The following is a 16343-nucleotide window of genomic DNA, read 5'->3' on the forward strand; positions in this document are numbered from 1 at the left end:
ATCTTTCCCTTTGCCTTGAAGATGTGGTTCTGTTTTCTACATCAAACACTGGCCTCCAGTTAGGAAGTCAGTTCAGCTAGGATATCTGATTAACTAAGTCACAGCTTTTTTTTTTGTAGTCACAGGTAGGTACGCCCAGCCTATTCTTTAATGGGAAACAGGAAGTTGATCCTCTTAGCAGCAGGGAAAGACAAGATAGCAGGAGAAAAAATGAAATGAAGGAGAGAACACTGCATGTGGAAAGACACTTTATTCTGGTGTTCACCAACACCAGGTGGAAAGGAGGCACTTCTCCCAGTTTACTGTCCAGGATGACAGAGGGGACCCACTCACGGGTCTCAGCCATCGCTCCCTCTGCATGGGGGCGGGAGGGCCCCACAGGCCGTCCCTAAAGGAGGGGCACTGGCAGAGTGGGTTCCCTTCCTCGGGGAGTGCCTGTGACACTGTCGGGTCAGTTCTTCAAGCTGGGGTTCCAACCATGCTTGCACAGAAACCAGCCTCACCCTGGCACTTTGGTGCCCCAGCAGGTGTGGCTCTGGCTCACATCGGTCCCAGCCCCTGCTCCCCCGGCAGAGGCCTCTCAGTAGACCAGGTGGCCCCTTCCTCAGTGTCAGCAGCAAACCCAAGTGTCCATGACCAGAGCCCCCAAATCACTGCCTGCCCTGGGTGCTGTTTCCAGCTCAGCTCTGCTGCTCTGGCCGTGGCCTGGCCTGGGGTCCCTGCTGACCCCCTCTGTGTGTGCGGAGGCGGCTGGACATCCTCTGCATCACCAGCCTCTGGGCCTTCAAGCGCTTTCTGAGCTTTTCGTTTTCTTTCAGAGTGAAGAAGAGTTTTTTTTTCAGGGCATCTAAATCCAAAAGGGCATAGCTGTGGTCAGAAGCCTGCATGGGGAGGGCCCTCTTCAGCTCAGTGGGGCTGGCTGGCCAGCCAGGAGCCTCTGCTGCTTCTGATCTCTGTGGCAAAACCTAAGGACAGAGTTGAGCAAGAGCCATGAGCTGCCTAGATTGTCCCCAGCAGGAAGACTATCCCAGTTGGGGCCACCGGTGACCCATCGCCAGTCCAGTTCTGCTCCGGCCCTGCCAACAGGGCCCTGCCACTGCTCTGCCGATACACAGTGTACCTCAGTCCTGCTGGTCACCTTTACTGGGAAGCTCTAAAATCAAGGCCACTGATCCTGCTCCTCTCATTCTCTTATTGGGGGGAACAAGGTTCAAAATGAAATGCCAAGATCAACTGACCACACGCTGCCTTCTGTGGGGACCCATGTCTTACCTGCTGCAGGGGGCCTTCAGTGTTTGGGGGCAGCTGCAGCTCTTCCAGCGCAATGTCCATGCTCTTCCTTGGGCCCTCCTCCTCGGCCCCTGCCTCAGGGCAGACCTGGGAACAGCAGGCAGGCAGGATGGCGAGGCAGGGAGACACCAGACACCATAGCTGCCACCGTCCGTCCCTGAGCAATCCCTGCATAAGCAGCTATAGCCAGGGATGGCAACAGGGCCTGCACAACAGTAGAAACAACCTGCCTCTTACGCCACAAACCTGAGACCAGGGCACCAGCCGTGGAACCCCCCAAGGTCTCTCACGCTGAACAGAAAGAGGGATGGCTCTCCCTTCACAAGAAATGAAGTGACCCAGACTCTAGCTGTGAGGAAATGGAACAAACCCCTGCAGGCCAGCCATATTAAGAAGCTGCTGCCCACACTGTAGATGCCACAGCGTCACTGAGATGAGCAAAGAACAGCCAGCGCAGACTCACCTTCTCTCCCTGAGAGCCGGCATCTCCTCTCTCCCTGGCTCGGTTTGTGTTCTCCCTCACAGGCTGCAAGACAGGACACAGCAGGTGCAGCCAGGGCATGATGAGATCCCCGTCACTAAGGTCCCTTGGAGCCAGGCCTTGGGCTCCTGTGACCCCAGTGTTCAGCCTGATGCAGGGCACACCCAACCACTCTTGCTCAGCCTGTGCTCCCTTTCTCCAAAGACGTTCCCAAGTCATGGTCTGGAGGCCCCTAAACAGGTCCCTTAGAGCCAGGACTTAACAATACACACGTGCTGCCCCAGGGCTGCCATCTGGCCATTAGTAGTTGTTTGCCGTGTGACAGCTCACAATGGAAAGCCTGGCACCACAGACACAATCTGCACTCCCTGCCCAGCGGACGTGCCCGCAGGAACCATAACCAGTTTCTCTTCACCAATCTGATGTGGGCAGGAAGCACACATATCCTCCTGGCCAGCTGTGTAACTGACCTCTTATTCCTGGGGCAAACATTCCACACGTGTGTGAACATGATAAAACGACTCCACCTCTTAACAAGCATGCACTGAGCAGACCCCTGGGTGCGGGGCGTACGGCACTGAGCCTATCCCTGCCGTCATGGTCCTTCCATGGTTCGGTGGGTGTACACACTAGGAAGACCAAGGGCAAGAAAGGGGTACAGACAGACCTGGAGATGAAGCAGCAAGAGGGACAGACAGACCTGGAGATGAAGCAGCAAGAGGGACAGACAGACCTGGAGATGAAGCAGCAAGAGGGACAGACAGACCTGGAGATGAAGCAGCAAGAGGGACAGACAGACCTGGAGATGAAGCAGCAAGAGGGACAGACAGACCTGGAGATGAAGCAGCAAGAGGGACAGACAGACCTGGAGATGAAGCAGCAAGAGGGACAGACAGACCTGGAGATGAAGCAGCAAGGGTGGGGGTGGCAGGGGAGGCCTCGTGAAGGGCAGAGCCAGGGCAAGCTTCCCACTCCTGAGCTCAGGCCCATCACTCGTTCGCTCCCAGTACCAGCCAGCCTAGGGCCTGCTGTTTGTCCCACACCACTTTGCCTTCCCGCTTCAAGCAGGTGCACCCTAGGGGCCCCCATACACTGGCCTTGGCACACCTAAGAGTTTAGGAGTCAACTCAGTCTCCATGGCTGCCATGTCCAGCTATTGTGGACTCCCTCCCAAGCAGAACCTGAACTTCCTGTCCCCACTAAGACATGTCTACCTTCATGTCCCATGGGAATGTCAAACTCCACCTGCACAAAATCAAACTCAAGCCACTGCCAAGGACTTAGCAGCCTCACCCTTGAGCCCCCTCGCTTCCAGATGTTCTATCCCCACTGCCCACCTTCCCCTAGCAGTTTCCACGGAGGAAGAGGAATAGCAGCCTATGTCCGCTACCCAGGACCTCTGTTCTTTCGACCCCTTAGCTAATGCAAGTAAGGGTGGTGACCTGCTTCTTGCTGGCCCCGAGGGTTATATCCATATGAGAAATCAACAGAGACAGCAGGAAGACCCTAACCACTGTCCAAGGGATCGATGATGATGACAATAAAAAACTAGTGGAGGTGTTGAAGAAGAAATTGGCCTGCAATGGTACTGTCCACTGAGCATCCAGAAGATGCAGAAGTAATTCATTTGCTGGGTGACCAGCGCAAGAACATGTGCCAGTTCCTGGTAGAGACTGGACCAAGGGCGATCAGCTGAAGGTTTTAACTGTTTGTGGCTCACTGAAGCTCGAGTGAGGATCTCCCTGCAATGAGTCCCTTGTCTCAAGTTCAAAAACCTCACAGCTTATAAAATTTAACCATTTGAGATCTGCTTGTAACTTGTAGTAGTGTAACTCCTTCACGCATACACTGAAAACAGCCATGCCAAAAAAACCTCAGGGAGTCCAGGAACCACCTGCTCCAGGGGCCTGCAAGCTCTGCAAGTCTTGGACTTGCAGCCTCCAGAACTCTGAGAAAGAAATGCTGCCTTTCAAGCCACCCAGGCTAGGTAGGTCCTCTGCTATAGCAACCTGAGCTGGCTAAGACATCCTAAAACCCCATAGCTTGTCCATGCTCCCATCCTCTAGGCCCAGCTCCTCTCCCCAGCTTCTGGGACCCTCCAAAAACTGTTCCCAACTCTGACCAAATTTTTTTGACTGCCAGGCTCTGCCCACTGTCCCTGAGTCCCCTCTACTGCTCCCCCTGCAACACCATTCCATTCCCCTGGCCCAGCTCCTCTCCCTCACATCACTGCAGGCCCAGCAGTTCGTGGCACAGCACACAGTAGGACTGCTCAGTGGTGCACACTGCACAGTCCTGGTGCTACTAAGACAAAGAGCACTGTGCCTGTCTGCAGCACCAAACCTACTGCCTCAAGGGGAAGGAAGATCTTCCCTGCATGGTCCCCAGCCCAGGGAGACCCAGGCAGAGCAAGAGGCAAATGACCAAACTCAGCCAGTCAGCTGCTCCAACAACAACTGTGGTGAAGAGGCTGGGTTTGTTTTTAAGAGACAAGCTATGCTGTCCAGGCCGGCCTCGAACTCCTGGGCCCAAGCAATCCTCTAGCCTGAATGCAGGTGCACACTACCATGCCCAGCGTTACATGATTTTATTTTTATATTTTTGGTACTGGGATTGAACCCAAGGGCACTCTACCACTCAGCTACATCCCCGCCATTTTTGTTTTTCATGTTGATACAGGGTCTTGCTAAGCTGCCCAGGCTGTTTTCATACTTGTGGTCCTCTGGCCTCAGCTTGGAGTCACTGGGATTACAAGGGTGCATCAATACACCCCACACAACTTATTTTAAAGCAAAGATCACAGCCAGCAGTGCCAGCCTCTGGGGTCCAGAGCCCTGACAGTACCACCCCCAAATAGTTCTTGACCTTTGCTTTTCCTGCAAATGCTACCTCCACCCCCAACTGCTGGAGGAACCCATTGGGCTGAATCTGAAGAGACCAAAGGCGGCCACCGGCATGTCCCTACCTGCGTGGAGTCCTGAAAGGCAAACACTGTCGGCACAGCATTGTGCTTCAGGTTTTTGCGGTTTCCAAATGCACTGAAGCATTCGGGTCTGAAGTGCTCGGAGCAGATGACCGTGTGCTGCTTAGGCTTGAAGCCAGCCCGGCCGATGTTCAACACCCATTCCTTCAGCAGCTCAGGCCGGCTGAATGGGAACCTGAGGTGCAGACAGAGGTGAGAGGTCTGGCAAAGCTGAGTTCAGCACTACTGCAGGGTACTTTATTGTACAGCTTTGGAAATTCATAATCTCACTTTGTTAGATCACATCTAATTTCTGGAAGGGTCTGGCATGGCTGCTAACAGCATTGTTAATGGAAACCTGAGAGGACAGAGATGGTCAAAGAGCCCAAATGAGGGGCTGGGACTGAAGCTCAGTGGTAGAGCACTTGCCCAGCACATGTGAGGAGACAGGAGACAGGTCTCTTGCAAACTGTCCAGAGCAGAGTATTTGTTGGAGGGTGAGGGTGGGAGTTGGTGCCACCCAGATGCCCTTCAATTGTAGGGTAGATGAACTCTGGTATATACATTTGATGGAATACTATACTGCAAAGAAAAGGAATGGACAGCTTCTGCACATGGCAAAGGATGACTCTGAAACAATCCTGAGTCAAAGACAGAAAAAATACATGCTGCGATTCCATTTCTGTAAAGTTCAAAACAGGCCAAATCAATCCATTCTGATAGAAGGCAGGACATTCCCAAGGGCAGATGGGAGGAGGACGACTGGAAAGGGGTGCAGCAGCTCATTCAGCAGCCTTCACTAGATGAAAACAGGTCTGTGTACGAAGGTGTCGTTTTCCTACACCTACGTTATACATCAATAGAAACATTAAACAGTGCCATGGCCAGAGAGCACAGGCCGTCGACCCTCTAGAGACGCTGCAGGGCGGAGCCCTGGAGGAGTGCTCTCCTGGGCAGGGGGCCCTGGCGTGCTGGAAAAGGGGTCCTGGGCTGCAGCACCCCTTCAAATGCCCGCCATCCTCCCATGACCGCGCGGTCCCTGCCCGCCGCCCGGCCCCGAGGGTTCCCATCCCTGCTCGCCAAAGACGGGTCGGGAGCCGGCTGGGCAGGAGCGCAGCGACCCGCCGCGGCCCTGGGGGGGGGGGGAGGTCCCGGGCAAGCGGCCCTCTGGGGGGTCCCGGCGCAGGCAGAGCAGCGCGGCCCCTCCTGGTCCGCCCCTCCCCACGGCCGTGACGGCCCCGCCGGCGCCCCTGGCCTGCGAGCCCGGCTCCCGCGCCCCGCCCGGCCCTCACCGGTGGAAGGTGAGCTGCTTCCTGCGGTTGCTGTAGCGGTTGCAGCACTGCCGGGCCGCGCACGACTTGGGCATCTCGGAGCCGAGCCCGCTGCCCCCAACAAAGATGGCGGCGGGGCTGCGGGGCGCAGGGCGCAGGGCGGGGCGGCGGCGCGGGGCGGGGCCGCGGGCGGGGCGGGGCCGCAGGCCACCGCGGGCCAAGGCCAGCCCAGCCCGGCCCGGCGCGCTGCTCCTGCTGTCCCCAGGAGTCGACGGGCTCCGGGCCGCCAGATCGGGGTGCCCCCGGCCCCAGCGCACCCGTAAAGTCAGCCACCCACCGGCGGGTGCGCAGCCCCAGCTGGCCAAGCCCTAGGCCTCCGAGGCTCTCGCCCGCCAACAGCCTGGACGGTAGGACCAGACTCGAGCCCAGTGCGCTCGGCTGTGCGGGTCTCCGTTCAGGTGGTAGGCTTGGGATCTGACGTCACTGGAGGGGCCAGCCGGCCAGCGGCTGGCCTGATAGTGCAGACTTGGTACTGGGGATTCCCCAGGATAAAGGGACAAAAGGAGCACCCAGGGGAGGTTCCATCCGGGCTTGCGGAACCTCGGTAGCCTCCCTGGCGTCCAGCAAGCCAGTCTGACCAAGAAACAGCGAGAAAGCTTTCGAGGGTGCTCGGGATGCCTTCCCCTCTGAGGGATTCACTAGTAAAGCTATGGAGATGGGCACGTGGCGCCGGCTGAGGCCGGAGGATCACAAGTTCCACACCAACGTAACCTAGCAAGTCCTCAAACTAAAAAATAAGGGATGGGGATGTGGCTCAGTGACACAGGACCCCCCCCCCCCCCGCAGTGTGTGTTGGGGGGGGGCGCGGGAGAGTATTAAGGGCTGTGGGCATTTTTTCAAACTCCTAAAATGCCAACTCCAGCTTTAATCCGCCAGAATCCCCCTGTAATTCTGGCATGAGGCAGTTAGAAGCACTGCCATCCTTCGGCACAGAACAAACACCTGAAGCTAGACCAGACCCACAAAGTAGCAATGATCTTTATTTACAAAATATACAGTTTCACAGAAACAGCTCGCTTTATACACATAAACTTTATAATTACACAGAACCATGTAAACGATGTTTATTTAGTGTCTGGCCTGGCCAAAGCCCATGAGGGGCCTACTTTGGGGGTGACACCTTTCCCTCCCCTCACTTGTGATCAACCAGGAGCCCCTAGATTGGTCATGCCTAATTTGCATAAAGAAGCTGATTGCAGCTGCCCAGCTCAATCTATCCCAAAAACCAAGGTTTGTGCCTACCATTGCAGACACCACCCAGAGATAGATTTGTTAAAACACAAACAAAATCAAGGAAATAAATTGAGATGAGTATCAAACACGTTCCAGAAGCATCAAACCTTCTAGCACACATTAACCATCACCAGGGTTGGCAGTTCCAGTCTAAAACCACACATATTCTTAAATGCACTTTAAAAAATCTTGTGAGTTTAAAAAAAAAAAAAAAAAAAAAACCTTAGAACTTTGGTTATTCTCATGGTGAAGATAGGGGACAGGCATCATCATGGGGCAGATCTTTGGCAAATTCCTCCCCAACTTGTCCTAGATGTTTGCCCCAGTCAGAGTCAGACAATAGCAAGTTTCTCAACCAGCTATTTCTCTGCAGCAGAACTCTCCCTTGGGATCTCCACAGTAAACTGAGTTTGAGAAGCTATTTCTCTCTACTTTCATACTTTATTATAAGCAACAGGACTTTTAAAAACTAAGACAGTTGACTGGACAAGTGTGAAGGATATCAGCACAAAAAAAAAAAAAAAAAAAAAAAGGCTCTGGTTAGCCAAATAACATTTCAACCCCTTGGTGCTTCAGTGAGTGAACATGGGGAATGGCTGGTGGTGGCCTGGGCATAAATGTGCCACAGAGAAGGGAAACTCCCATCAGGGAGACTGTGGGCCCATCTTGCTTCAAATAATATGCAAATAAATATAACTTGGGTGTTCTTCCCTTTTCATGCCTTACAAGAAACAATGCAATGAGAACACAGCCACCACTTTACAAAACATTCTTGAGAACATATACTTGAACTGAAGAGTAAGGTCGATTTCAGAGAAAACTGAGGCCTCTTCTCTCCTTGAGCCCCAGAACCACCAGTGTACCAGGTATACTGCCCTTGAGCACAATTTGCAGGGGCTTCAGGGCTTAGTTTCTCCAGATCTGGGCTACAAAGGGGCCTCTCCAGTCCAGGACCCCCGCTGGGATCTGAGGAACACATCATAGTTCAACAGTATATTTCTTTCTTTTTTGTGTGTGGTGCTGGGGATTGAACCCAGGGCCTTGTGCATGCAAGGCAAGCACTCCACCAACTGAGCCATAGCCCCAGCCCTCAATAGTATATTTCTAAAGACCAGTGTTGCTGTACCACTCACTCACTCACCAATGCAAACCAAAAGGACTCAAGTCCTTCTAACCTTGCCCTGGTGGAACCAGCAGGCCAGCCTGTCTCAAAGGGCATACTTAAATCCCCCACAAGAGAGACCTCCTGTTTTTCGGTACCCCATCATTTAAAGGAACACCATTCATGTCCTAGCAATTGCCTAATGTTTAGGTTGCTACTGGAATAAGTGAGAGGAAGAGATTAGAAAACCTAAGCACTCCCCATGCTTGAAAACAGCTTGCCTGGGCCACCTGAGGTGCCTTGTACACCAACTGGAGAGAAAGGAAGGGCACCAGGCGAGAAATCGGCCAATACTTTTGGCTGAATCGTGCAAAGACAGGTTTTTCACATCGTGCAAAACAGGAAACCGAGTTATGAATGTGGGCTATCTCACCCCCCAAGCAACCCTTTCCACAGAGCAGTGACCATATATAATCCCTTCAACAAACAGGGGAAACCAAAGAATTACAAGCTCACCTGACACCCCAGAACTCCTCTTGGTGACATCAGAAGACGCCAGCAGCAGCTCCCTGGACTGGCAGGGGCCATGGAAACAGGTATTGAGTGCAGGCCACAGGGAAGGGGACACTTGGATGGCTGCTGTACAGACACTTACGGTGAGAGACTGACACTCAAGAAGAAACGTACACATATGGCTGTTCGTTTACAGGCTGGGGAAACCAAACATCTCCTCTCCCCAACAGTGGAAGCAGGAATAACAGCTAGCACTTGTTCCAACAGTGGGAATTTGTTAACAATGATAGCAAAAATTCACAACCACCACATACCCTCACTTTCAGCTGAACCAAACCCACCATACTTGGGTGTTTAGTCCACTTCCACTGCAGAGAACACAGCTCTGGCAGCAGCTTTGGCCAACAAAGATTTTATTCGCTCACTGGCTATGTACAGTTTCTACCTCGAACAGCCTGTCCTTTTGCTTAGGCACCTGAATGGCAGGATCTGCCTGTACCAGAGCTGGGAGTTCTGTGCTCAACTGAGGGAGGGCCACAGAGCTCCAATTCCTTCCAGTCCCTCGCCTGGAGTCTCCTCGCCAGCGCAGTCAGTCTAGGAACAGCTTCCGGGAACCCATTCGGGAACGGTTGGAACGGCGGATGTCAAACTTGGAGTCCCGGCACTTTTGGCAGACAAACACTTCTGGAACATTGGACTTCCGGATTTTCGCACAGGACAGGTGAATCCAGGTGTGGCACTCATTACACTCTATCATAGGGCGGCCAGCAAATGGCTTCATGCAGAAGCAGGTGACAAGGTCCCAGGAATCATCATCTGGAAGGAAAGAAACACATTTGAAGAGGGGAAAACTTTTTTGGTGATACTGGGAACTGAATCCAGGGGAACTCTGAGCTATGTTCTCAGACCTTTTCATTTTTTATTTTAAAACAAGGTCAAAATTGCTGAGGTTATCCTGGAACTTGTGACCCCCTGCCTCAGTCTCCTGAGGCACTGGGATCCCTTTTGACAGCCACTTTCCCCCAGAAGAACTGATCGTTTGACAGGCAGAACAGCTGCGCATGGCTGCAACCCACTACCCAGCCCACAAAACAAGCCCAACTTCCATATGATGCCATTCTCTCTACAGGAATGTGCAGTAAGTGTATCAGGAGGGCACTCAGTTGTGGAGTGACCATTTCTACATCTTGAGATCTGCTGTGGCACCTGGGCTGTTTCAACACTGCTAAGCATCTCTGCCCACCTTCCTGCACTTTCTCCCCCAAGGACAATGGGCACTCTGCAACCACACTGCAAGGAAGGGCCCAGGTCCTCTGATTGGAAAAGATTACTAAAACAACCCATCTTTGCTTTTTTTTTTTTTTTAAGAGAAAGTGAGAGAGGAGAGAGAGAGAGAGAGAGAGAGAGAGAGAGAGAGAGAGAATCTTTAATATTTATTTTTTAGTTCTCGGCGGACACAACATCTTTGTTGGTATGTGGTGCTGAGGATCGAACCCAGGTCTCACGCACGCCAGGCGAGCGCGCTACCGCTTGAGCCACATCCCCAGCCCCTAAAACAACCCATCTTAAGAAAAAAAAAAAAAAAAGAAGAGGAGGAAGAAAACAACCCCTCTTCTGTCCACCAGCCCACGAGTCTCTACCCTTCTGTGATCACTACCTGAATCCACCATGATGTCCTCATCGTTGCCGGTGCTGTCCTCATCTCGGAACACCACCTGCTTTCCTTGCCGGACAATAGTCCGTTTGCCCTCAGTTTTTATTTCTTTGACCTGATCGGGTGACACAGTGGCACAAGAGCCACTTGAAGGAGTGTCGGAGTCCCAGCCTGAGCAGGGGTCGCTGGGAGCCTGAGGGATACCCTGCAGGGTAGGACTTGTGGGGGACTCCACATATGGATCTGCAGCTTCCAGCTTCAGCAGTCCCCCTCTGTACCCCTCCTTCACAGGCACATCACTGTCCCTGCGCTTTCTCTTCTTCTTCTTCTTCAGCTTGTCCGTCTTCTTTCTGTCCAGCAAGAAGTTACTGGGCTTGGCTCGCTGTAAGAGGGTGGGCTGCAGGTGGCTGAAGCAGCGGTCAGACACTGGCAAGGGCACAGAGGACGCGATGTCAGTGAAACCAGTGTCCCAGCCATCACTGTCAACGGTGCCAGCAGTGCTGTTGGCAGGGCTGGGGCTGCTCCTCAGAGGGAGCTCCTGAAAAGACAAGTAAAGGAAACAAATTCTGGTTACTGAGACCCCAGTGACAAGAGCCAGCCCCCAGCAGAGCTCCCCCAGCTCACCCATCACCCAGGTTGGGCCTCCCCTCCAGCAATGAGCGAGCACAGCCTCAGCCTTGGCGCTTCTCAGAAGCACACACCAGATTAGTACTTTAACATGAGCCTCTGGTGGAAGAACGGTCTGCCCTTGCTGAACTCTCAGACCCTGCCCCAGAGCGAGCTGATGTTCAAATGCCCCGGGAAAGAGCTGAGGGTGTGGCTCAGTGGTAGAGGCCTTGCCTAGCATATCAGCCCCAAGGGGAAAAATTAAAAATTGAGGAAAGGACCTCTGCAGACACACTCTCATATCCTTTTTTTTTTTCTTTTAAGGTCTCTCTTTCCATTTTCCTCCCAAGAGATGTATTTTTTAAATTAAGTGAATTTAAGTTAGTTTTGAGGGGGCTGGGGATGTGGCTCAGGCGGTAGCGCGCTCGCCTGGCATGCGTGCGGCCCGGGTTCAATCCTCAGCACCACATACCAACAAAATGTTGTGTCCACCGAGAACTAAAAAAATAAAATAAATATTAAAAATTGTCTCTCCCCCCTCTCACTCTCTTTAAAAAAAAATAATAATAAAAATAAATTAGTTTTGAGAATTTCCTACAGTCTTAAAGAAACTGAAGACATCCTAGAATATTACAAAATCAAAGTAAATAATTACCGCCCTGAAGCAGCAAACTAAACTCTACAGTTATTCAGATCATTCAAGCATATTATCTGCAAACAGTGGCAACATTCGACGTGGTACAGAGCACACATAACCCACCTATATAGCCAGTGGAAAGAATAAACCAATGCTATGATTTTTGCCTCCTGAAAATACCAGATCCTTTTATTTGTAGCTTAATATAATATGAATGAGGCCCCTGAAGTTTGAGCACCACAGTAGCTCTGTCCCACAATCCTGTCCTTTTCTCCATTTACATAGGATCTGGGGGGGGATGAGTCTCTGAAGATTTCGTTATGTGCTATTCACAGCCACCAGGAGGCTGCCTGAGAGACAAGTGTGGACCCTGGGTCCTAGGGCAAGGTATTTCCCTGTCTGCCTCAATGACCTCTCACCCTTAAGGGCCAAAACCAGTGTCCAGTCACTGTAAAGAGAAAATACTGACAAGAAATTCTTAAGAGCAGACAGATCCCAAATACATTATTTCCAAAAAATTTTGAAAGTTTGTTAAATCATTTCTATACAAGTCTATATTTTCTACCACAGCTTTAAGAACCACTTTTCTGCATGGTGGCACACACCTGTAATCTCAGAAGCTCAGGAAGCTGAGGCAGGAGGATCACAAGTTCAAGGCCAGCCTCAACAACTTAGCAAGACTCTAAGCAACTTAGTGAGACCCTGCCTCAAAATAAAAATTTTTAAAAGGACTGGGGATGGGGCTCAGTGGTAGAATGTTTGTTTAGCACATGGGAAGCACTGGGTTCAATCCTCAGCACCACATAAAGGTTTTGTGTTCATCTACAACTTAAAAAAAAGAGGCGAGGGAGGGGGGCTGGGGATGTAGCTTAGTGGTTTAGCACCCTTGGGTTCAATCCCTGGTACCAACCACCCACTGGCTGGTCTAAACTCCCAAGAAATGAACCCCTACCAGACCACTGCCTGAGATCACTACAAGCAAGCCCTTCCAAATGCACTTGGACCAAGTGCTGGGGTGCAACTGCACAGGGAGCCAAACTTCAAATGCCTGCATATTTACCTCCTTTGGGTAAGGGATGTATCCAGCATAGGCCAAGACAAAGGTGCAGAACTTGTTGAAGTCCTCTACAGTCCTGCGCCTCTTGCAACTCGGGGAGTACTCCTGTTAGGGAGAAAAGGGAGTGTGAAGGAAAGAAAGGCTTCTAGGTGGGACTGCAGACAGACAAGGAAGCTGAGCTTCTACTGTCAACCACTTAACAAACACACTGCTGGATTTACAGCCTACAAAACAGAAGAGGTAAGTTCAGGTTAAGAAATAAAACAGTTTTCAGAAGAGCCAAAATGGTAAGATTTTGTGCCAAGAACACTGGGAATCTGACTAAGAGATAAAAGGTGGCAGGAAAGTCGACCTCTTGGTGCTCATGTGGCATTTTATGACCTTATCTTCTGGTTCCTGCACATATCGGGAGCTCTAACTATGTTTTTTGCTACAGGTTTTCCATTTTGAAAGTAAACCACTGCTACTGCTGTAACTAGAGTGCTGGGACTTGGAAAACCAACACTTATCTGGCCCTGCTCTCCAGGCTGACCCCTGCTCCGCCAGGGCGGGTGAGGACCAAGTTTCTGTAAGTCAGGAGCCCCCCACAATCCTCAGGGTCGGGTGCAACCCAGACAGGGAACCAGGTACACTCCGGCTGCACGCCGAAAGGCTGGACCCGGACACGGGCCCCCGGGGACCCAGGGGACGCCGGCCTCCCGGTAGCGCGGCACCCTGCTTGCAGCCGGCGGGGCAGGGGCGGCGGGAGCGCGCCCAACAAGCCACTTGTTGAGCGCCCTCCAGCTCCGGGCAGGCCGCCGCCCCCCGCCGGCCCCCGCCTCCCGCCCCAGGCCTCGGCGCGACCGCAAACTCAGGGACAACTTTACTTGGCGGGGGCCTCGCTCCGAGCCGGGACGCGAGTGCGGGCGCCGCGCCCTCAGGGGCCGAGGCCGCGCGACCCCGCCGGCGCCTGCCCGGAAGGTGCGGGGCCCAGCCGCGGGGCGGGAACGGGGGCGCAGAGCCCGCGGGCGGGGGTGCCCGCGCTGGGGGACCGCGGACCCGCGGGCGCCCGGCGCCGCCCCTCCCCCACCGCGGGCGGCGGACCCGCACCGGGGCGGGGGTCCGCGCAGGGGCCGAGGGCGGCCGCGCCGAGGCGGGGCGGGCCCGCGGCGCGGGCGGGCTGGCGGAGGACCGGGCGGGGGACCCCGCAGGACGCGGCCCCCGAGCGCCGGAGGGGGCGGGGGCCGGCGGGCGGCGCGCGGGGCCAGGGGGCGGGGCGCGGCCGGCCGGGAGGGGGTGGCGGGCGGGCGGCGCCGAGCCGGTCTGAGGGGCCCGAGCCCCACGGGGGGGGGGCGGCGGGGGGAGGGGCCGCCGCCGCGGGCAGCGGGGCCCGGGCGGCGACGGCCGCGTCCCAGGGCGGGAGGAGAGGGGCGGGGGCGCAGCCGGTCCCCCGGCTCTGCGAGGCCAGAGGGGCGTCCTGGGGGCGGGGGTAGGCGCGGCGTCCCGGGAGGGGTGCGGGGCGAACGCGGGCGTCCGGGGACGACCCAGCGAGGGCCCAGGCGGGGGGCGGGGGCTGGGCTCCGGGGGCGGCGAGGGAAAGCTGGGGGAGGGGGCCGGCTCGGGCGGCTTCCCGGGGGTCCGCCTGCCCCGAGGGGCGCAGGATCGACGAGAGGAGGCCGGGGGCGATCGGGGCGCAGCCCGCACTCACCTCCGGGTGGAAGGCGGCGGCGCAGGAGTCGGAGTCCATGTTCCGGGTGGGGGGCGGCGGCTGCGGGGGTGCAGAGGCCCGGCCGCGGCCGTGGGACCGCTCGCGGCCGTGGGCTCCGGCGACCGCGCAGGGCGAGGGGGGACCCGGGAGGAGTCGCCCCGGCAGGAGGTGACGGGGGGCTCGGCGTGTCGTGCCTCGGACTAGGTGCTCACGGACTGGCGGCTACACGACCAAGCAGAGTGGGCGATGCAGCTTCCCCGGCCGGGGCGGCGGAGAGGCGGGAGAGGCGCTGCGGGGGGCGGCGGCGGCGGCGGCGGCGAGCGGGAACCCGACCGGCTCCCCGACCTGACGCCCAGTTCGGCTCGTGTCTCGGGAGGGAGGGCGGGAGTGCCGCGAGGCTTGCCGGGAAGTGTAGTCCGGGCGCCGCGGCGGGGGCGTGGCCCTGGCGGCGCGGGGCACTGTGGGAGTCGTAGTCCGTGTAGCGACTCCGCGGCGCGCAGAGGCCGCTGGGGGACTCCACGCCCCATGGGGCTGCGCGGCTGCCGCCGATGCGCGGGCGGAGCAGGGCGGGGGCGGGGACTGGCGTCGCGGGTCGGTGGGGGAGGGGCGCCGACGGAGGGCGGCCCTTCCTCCGCAGGACTCAGGGTGGCCCCGGCGGGCGGGGGTCCCAGGCACGGCGGGGCGAGCCGGGCCGCTGCGGCCGTCGGGCGGAGCCCGCCGATTCAGGACGGCGGGGCGGGACTCCTGCGGGGCCGGCTAGCACTGTGGAGCCGGCGGAACTCCGCGGACGCGTCCCTGGCGCTCGGGGGCTCGCGAGGCGCGCTTTGTGCTTTGCCCTTCGCGCTGCCTGGGGCCGCGGCCTCCTCGCCCTCCCGGCTCGTGTTCCTGCCGGGAGGACCGGCGCGGGGCCCGGCTGGACGCTGCCCTTCGCGGCACTGGCCGGGCTGCCGGAGCAGCTGGCGACGTCCGGGACCGACCGCGAGGTGCTGGACAACTTTGGATATTGAAGGTTGACTTCGTGGACTGCCCTCGTGAAATGACCAGGAGCAGGCCTGGCGTTCTGTAGCACTAAGGATCGTAGAAAGGAAAAGTGTTTATATACAAAATGCAGATGAGCCCCTAACGACATATTTAATAGATTCGAAGACGAACTGTTAAAAGGGAATGACATAAAAATTTTAATCCAAATCAGAAAAGGAACTCCTCAACGCTCTAGGAAGATGAGATTATTTGAGAGGGCGTGTGTGCTGTACCTATGGCTATTGCTAATTCTGTGGTTAAAATGATTCTAATGGAAACGTTTGGTGATTAAGAGAATGGGCTTGCTTTAGAAATACGTCTAGCCTCAACTTCCTAAGCATAAATTTTATAGCATAGTGCCTGGTTCAATAAATGGTAGCTTACTCTTATTGTTGCTTTATTATCTGTGCAGTATGGCAGCCCTTAGGAGGGCTCCCCAGAGGTGATAAACTGAGGCGCTTTACAGGATGATGATACGCAGATAAATTACTAAGATGAAAAGGAGGACTGGGCACTTAGCCTGTCTCTTCAACAACTTATAGAGTTGTCTTATGTAGATGATTTAACCATAGACTTAATATGCTATCTGATTTCTATGGCCAAAGCCAATGTCCTGAGGTTAGCCAGTATTGCCCAGAGGCACCAGGAGCAACTTGTTTTGCCTGAATAAAAAAGGACTTTGAAGATATTATCCTTTTGGTAGCTTAAAAGATACACCAAGAAGAATAATTATTACAGCGAAATCCAAATGAAACATGAGAATTGGTTTT

General features: G+C 55.1%; 2 protein-coding genes across 4 annotated transcripts; both read right to left on the reverse strand.

Moving 5' to 3' along the window:
• Positions 1–231: 231 nt before the first annotated feature.
• THAP3 (THAP domain containing 3) lies at positions 232–6171 on the reverse strand. 3 transcript variants are annotated; one of them, XM_081307772.1, is made up of 5 exons: positions 6026–6171; positions 4737–4929; positions 1754–1816; positions 1273–1377; positions 232–965 (listed from the first exon to the last, which is right to left on the reverse strand). In XM_081307772.1, exons 1-5 carry the CDS (start codon positions 6097–6099, stop codon positions 681–683), a joined length of 720 nt encoding a protein of 239 aa, XP_081163898.1. In that variant the 5' UTR covers positions 6100–6171; the 3' UTR covers positions 232–680. The 3 variants fall into 3 exon arrangements, with proteins under 3 accessions (XP_081163898.1, XP_081163899.1, XP_081163900.1); XM_081307774.1 differs by having other exon boundaries at positions 716–847; XM_081307773.1 differs by lacking the exon at positions 1754–1816.
• An 862-nt stretch (positions 6172–7033) lies between these two features.
• PHF13 (PHD finger protein 13) lies at positions 7034–14927 on the reverse strand. The gene is made up of 4 exons (XM_081308728.1): positions 14554–14927; positions 12870–12971; positions 10570–11104; positions 7034–9728 (listed from the first exon to the last, which is right to left on the reverse strand). Exons 1-4 carry the CDS (start codon positions 14590–14592, stop codon positions 9502–9504), a joined length of 903 nt encoding a protein of 300 aa, XP_081164854.1. The 5' UTR covers positions 14593–14927; the 3' UTR covers positions 7034–9501.
• Positions 14928–16343: the final 1416 nt, after the last annotated feature.

Source organism: Spermophilus citellus (assembly GCF_964194105.1).
Source record: "Spermophilus citellus genome assembly, chromosome: 9".
In the NCBI taxonomy this organism is placed as follows: domain Eukaryota; kingdom Metazoa; phylum Chordata; class Mammalia; order Rodentia; family Sciuridae; genus Spermophilus; species Spermophilus citellus.

What these genes read in the sequence shown, in the direction of transcription:
- THAP3 (XM_081307772.1), bottom strand. Translation starts at nt 6,099, where the DNA reads ATGCCCAAGTCGTGCGCGGCCCGGCAGTGCTGCAACCGCTACAGCAAC. An exon ending in CCGGCTCTCAGGGAGAGAAG is followed by an intron (nt 1,378 to 1,753) that starts GTGAGTCTGCGC and finishes TGCTGTTCCCAG; the next exon opens with GTCTGCCCTGAGGCAGGGGC. An exon ending in CTGAAGGCCCCCTGCAGCAG is followed by an intron (nt 966 to 1,272) that starts GTAAGACATGGG and finishes CTCTGTCCTTAG; the next exon opens with GTTTTGCCACAGAGATCAGA.
- PHF13 (XM_081308728.1), bottom strand. Translation starts at nt 14,592, where the DNA reads ATGGACTCCGACTCCTGCGCCGCCGCCTTCCACCCGGAG. An exon ending in ACATCCCTTACCCAAAGGAG is followed by an intron (nt 11,105 to 12,869) that starts GTAAATATGCAG and finishes TTGTCTTTTCAG; the next exon opens with GAGCTCCCTCTGAGGAGCAG. An exon ending in GGACATCATGGTGGATTCAG is followed by an intron (nt 9,729 to 10,569) that starts GTAGTGATCACA and finishes CTTTCCTTCCAG; the next exon opens with ATGATGATTCCTGGGACCTT.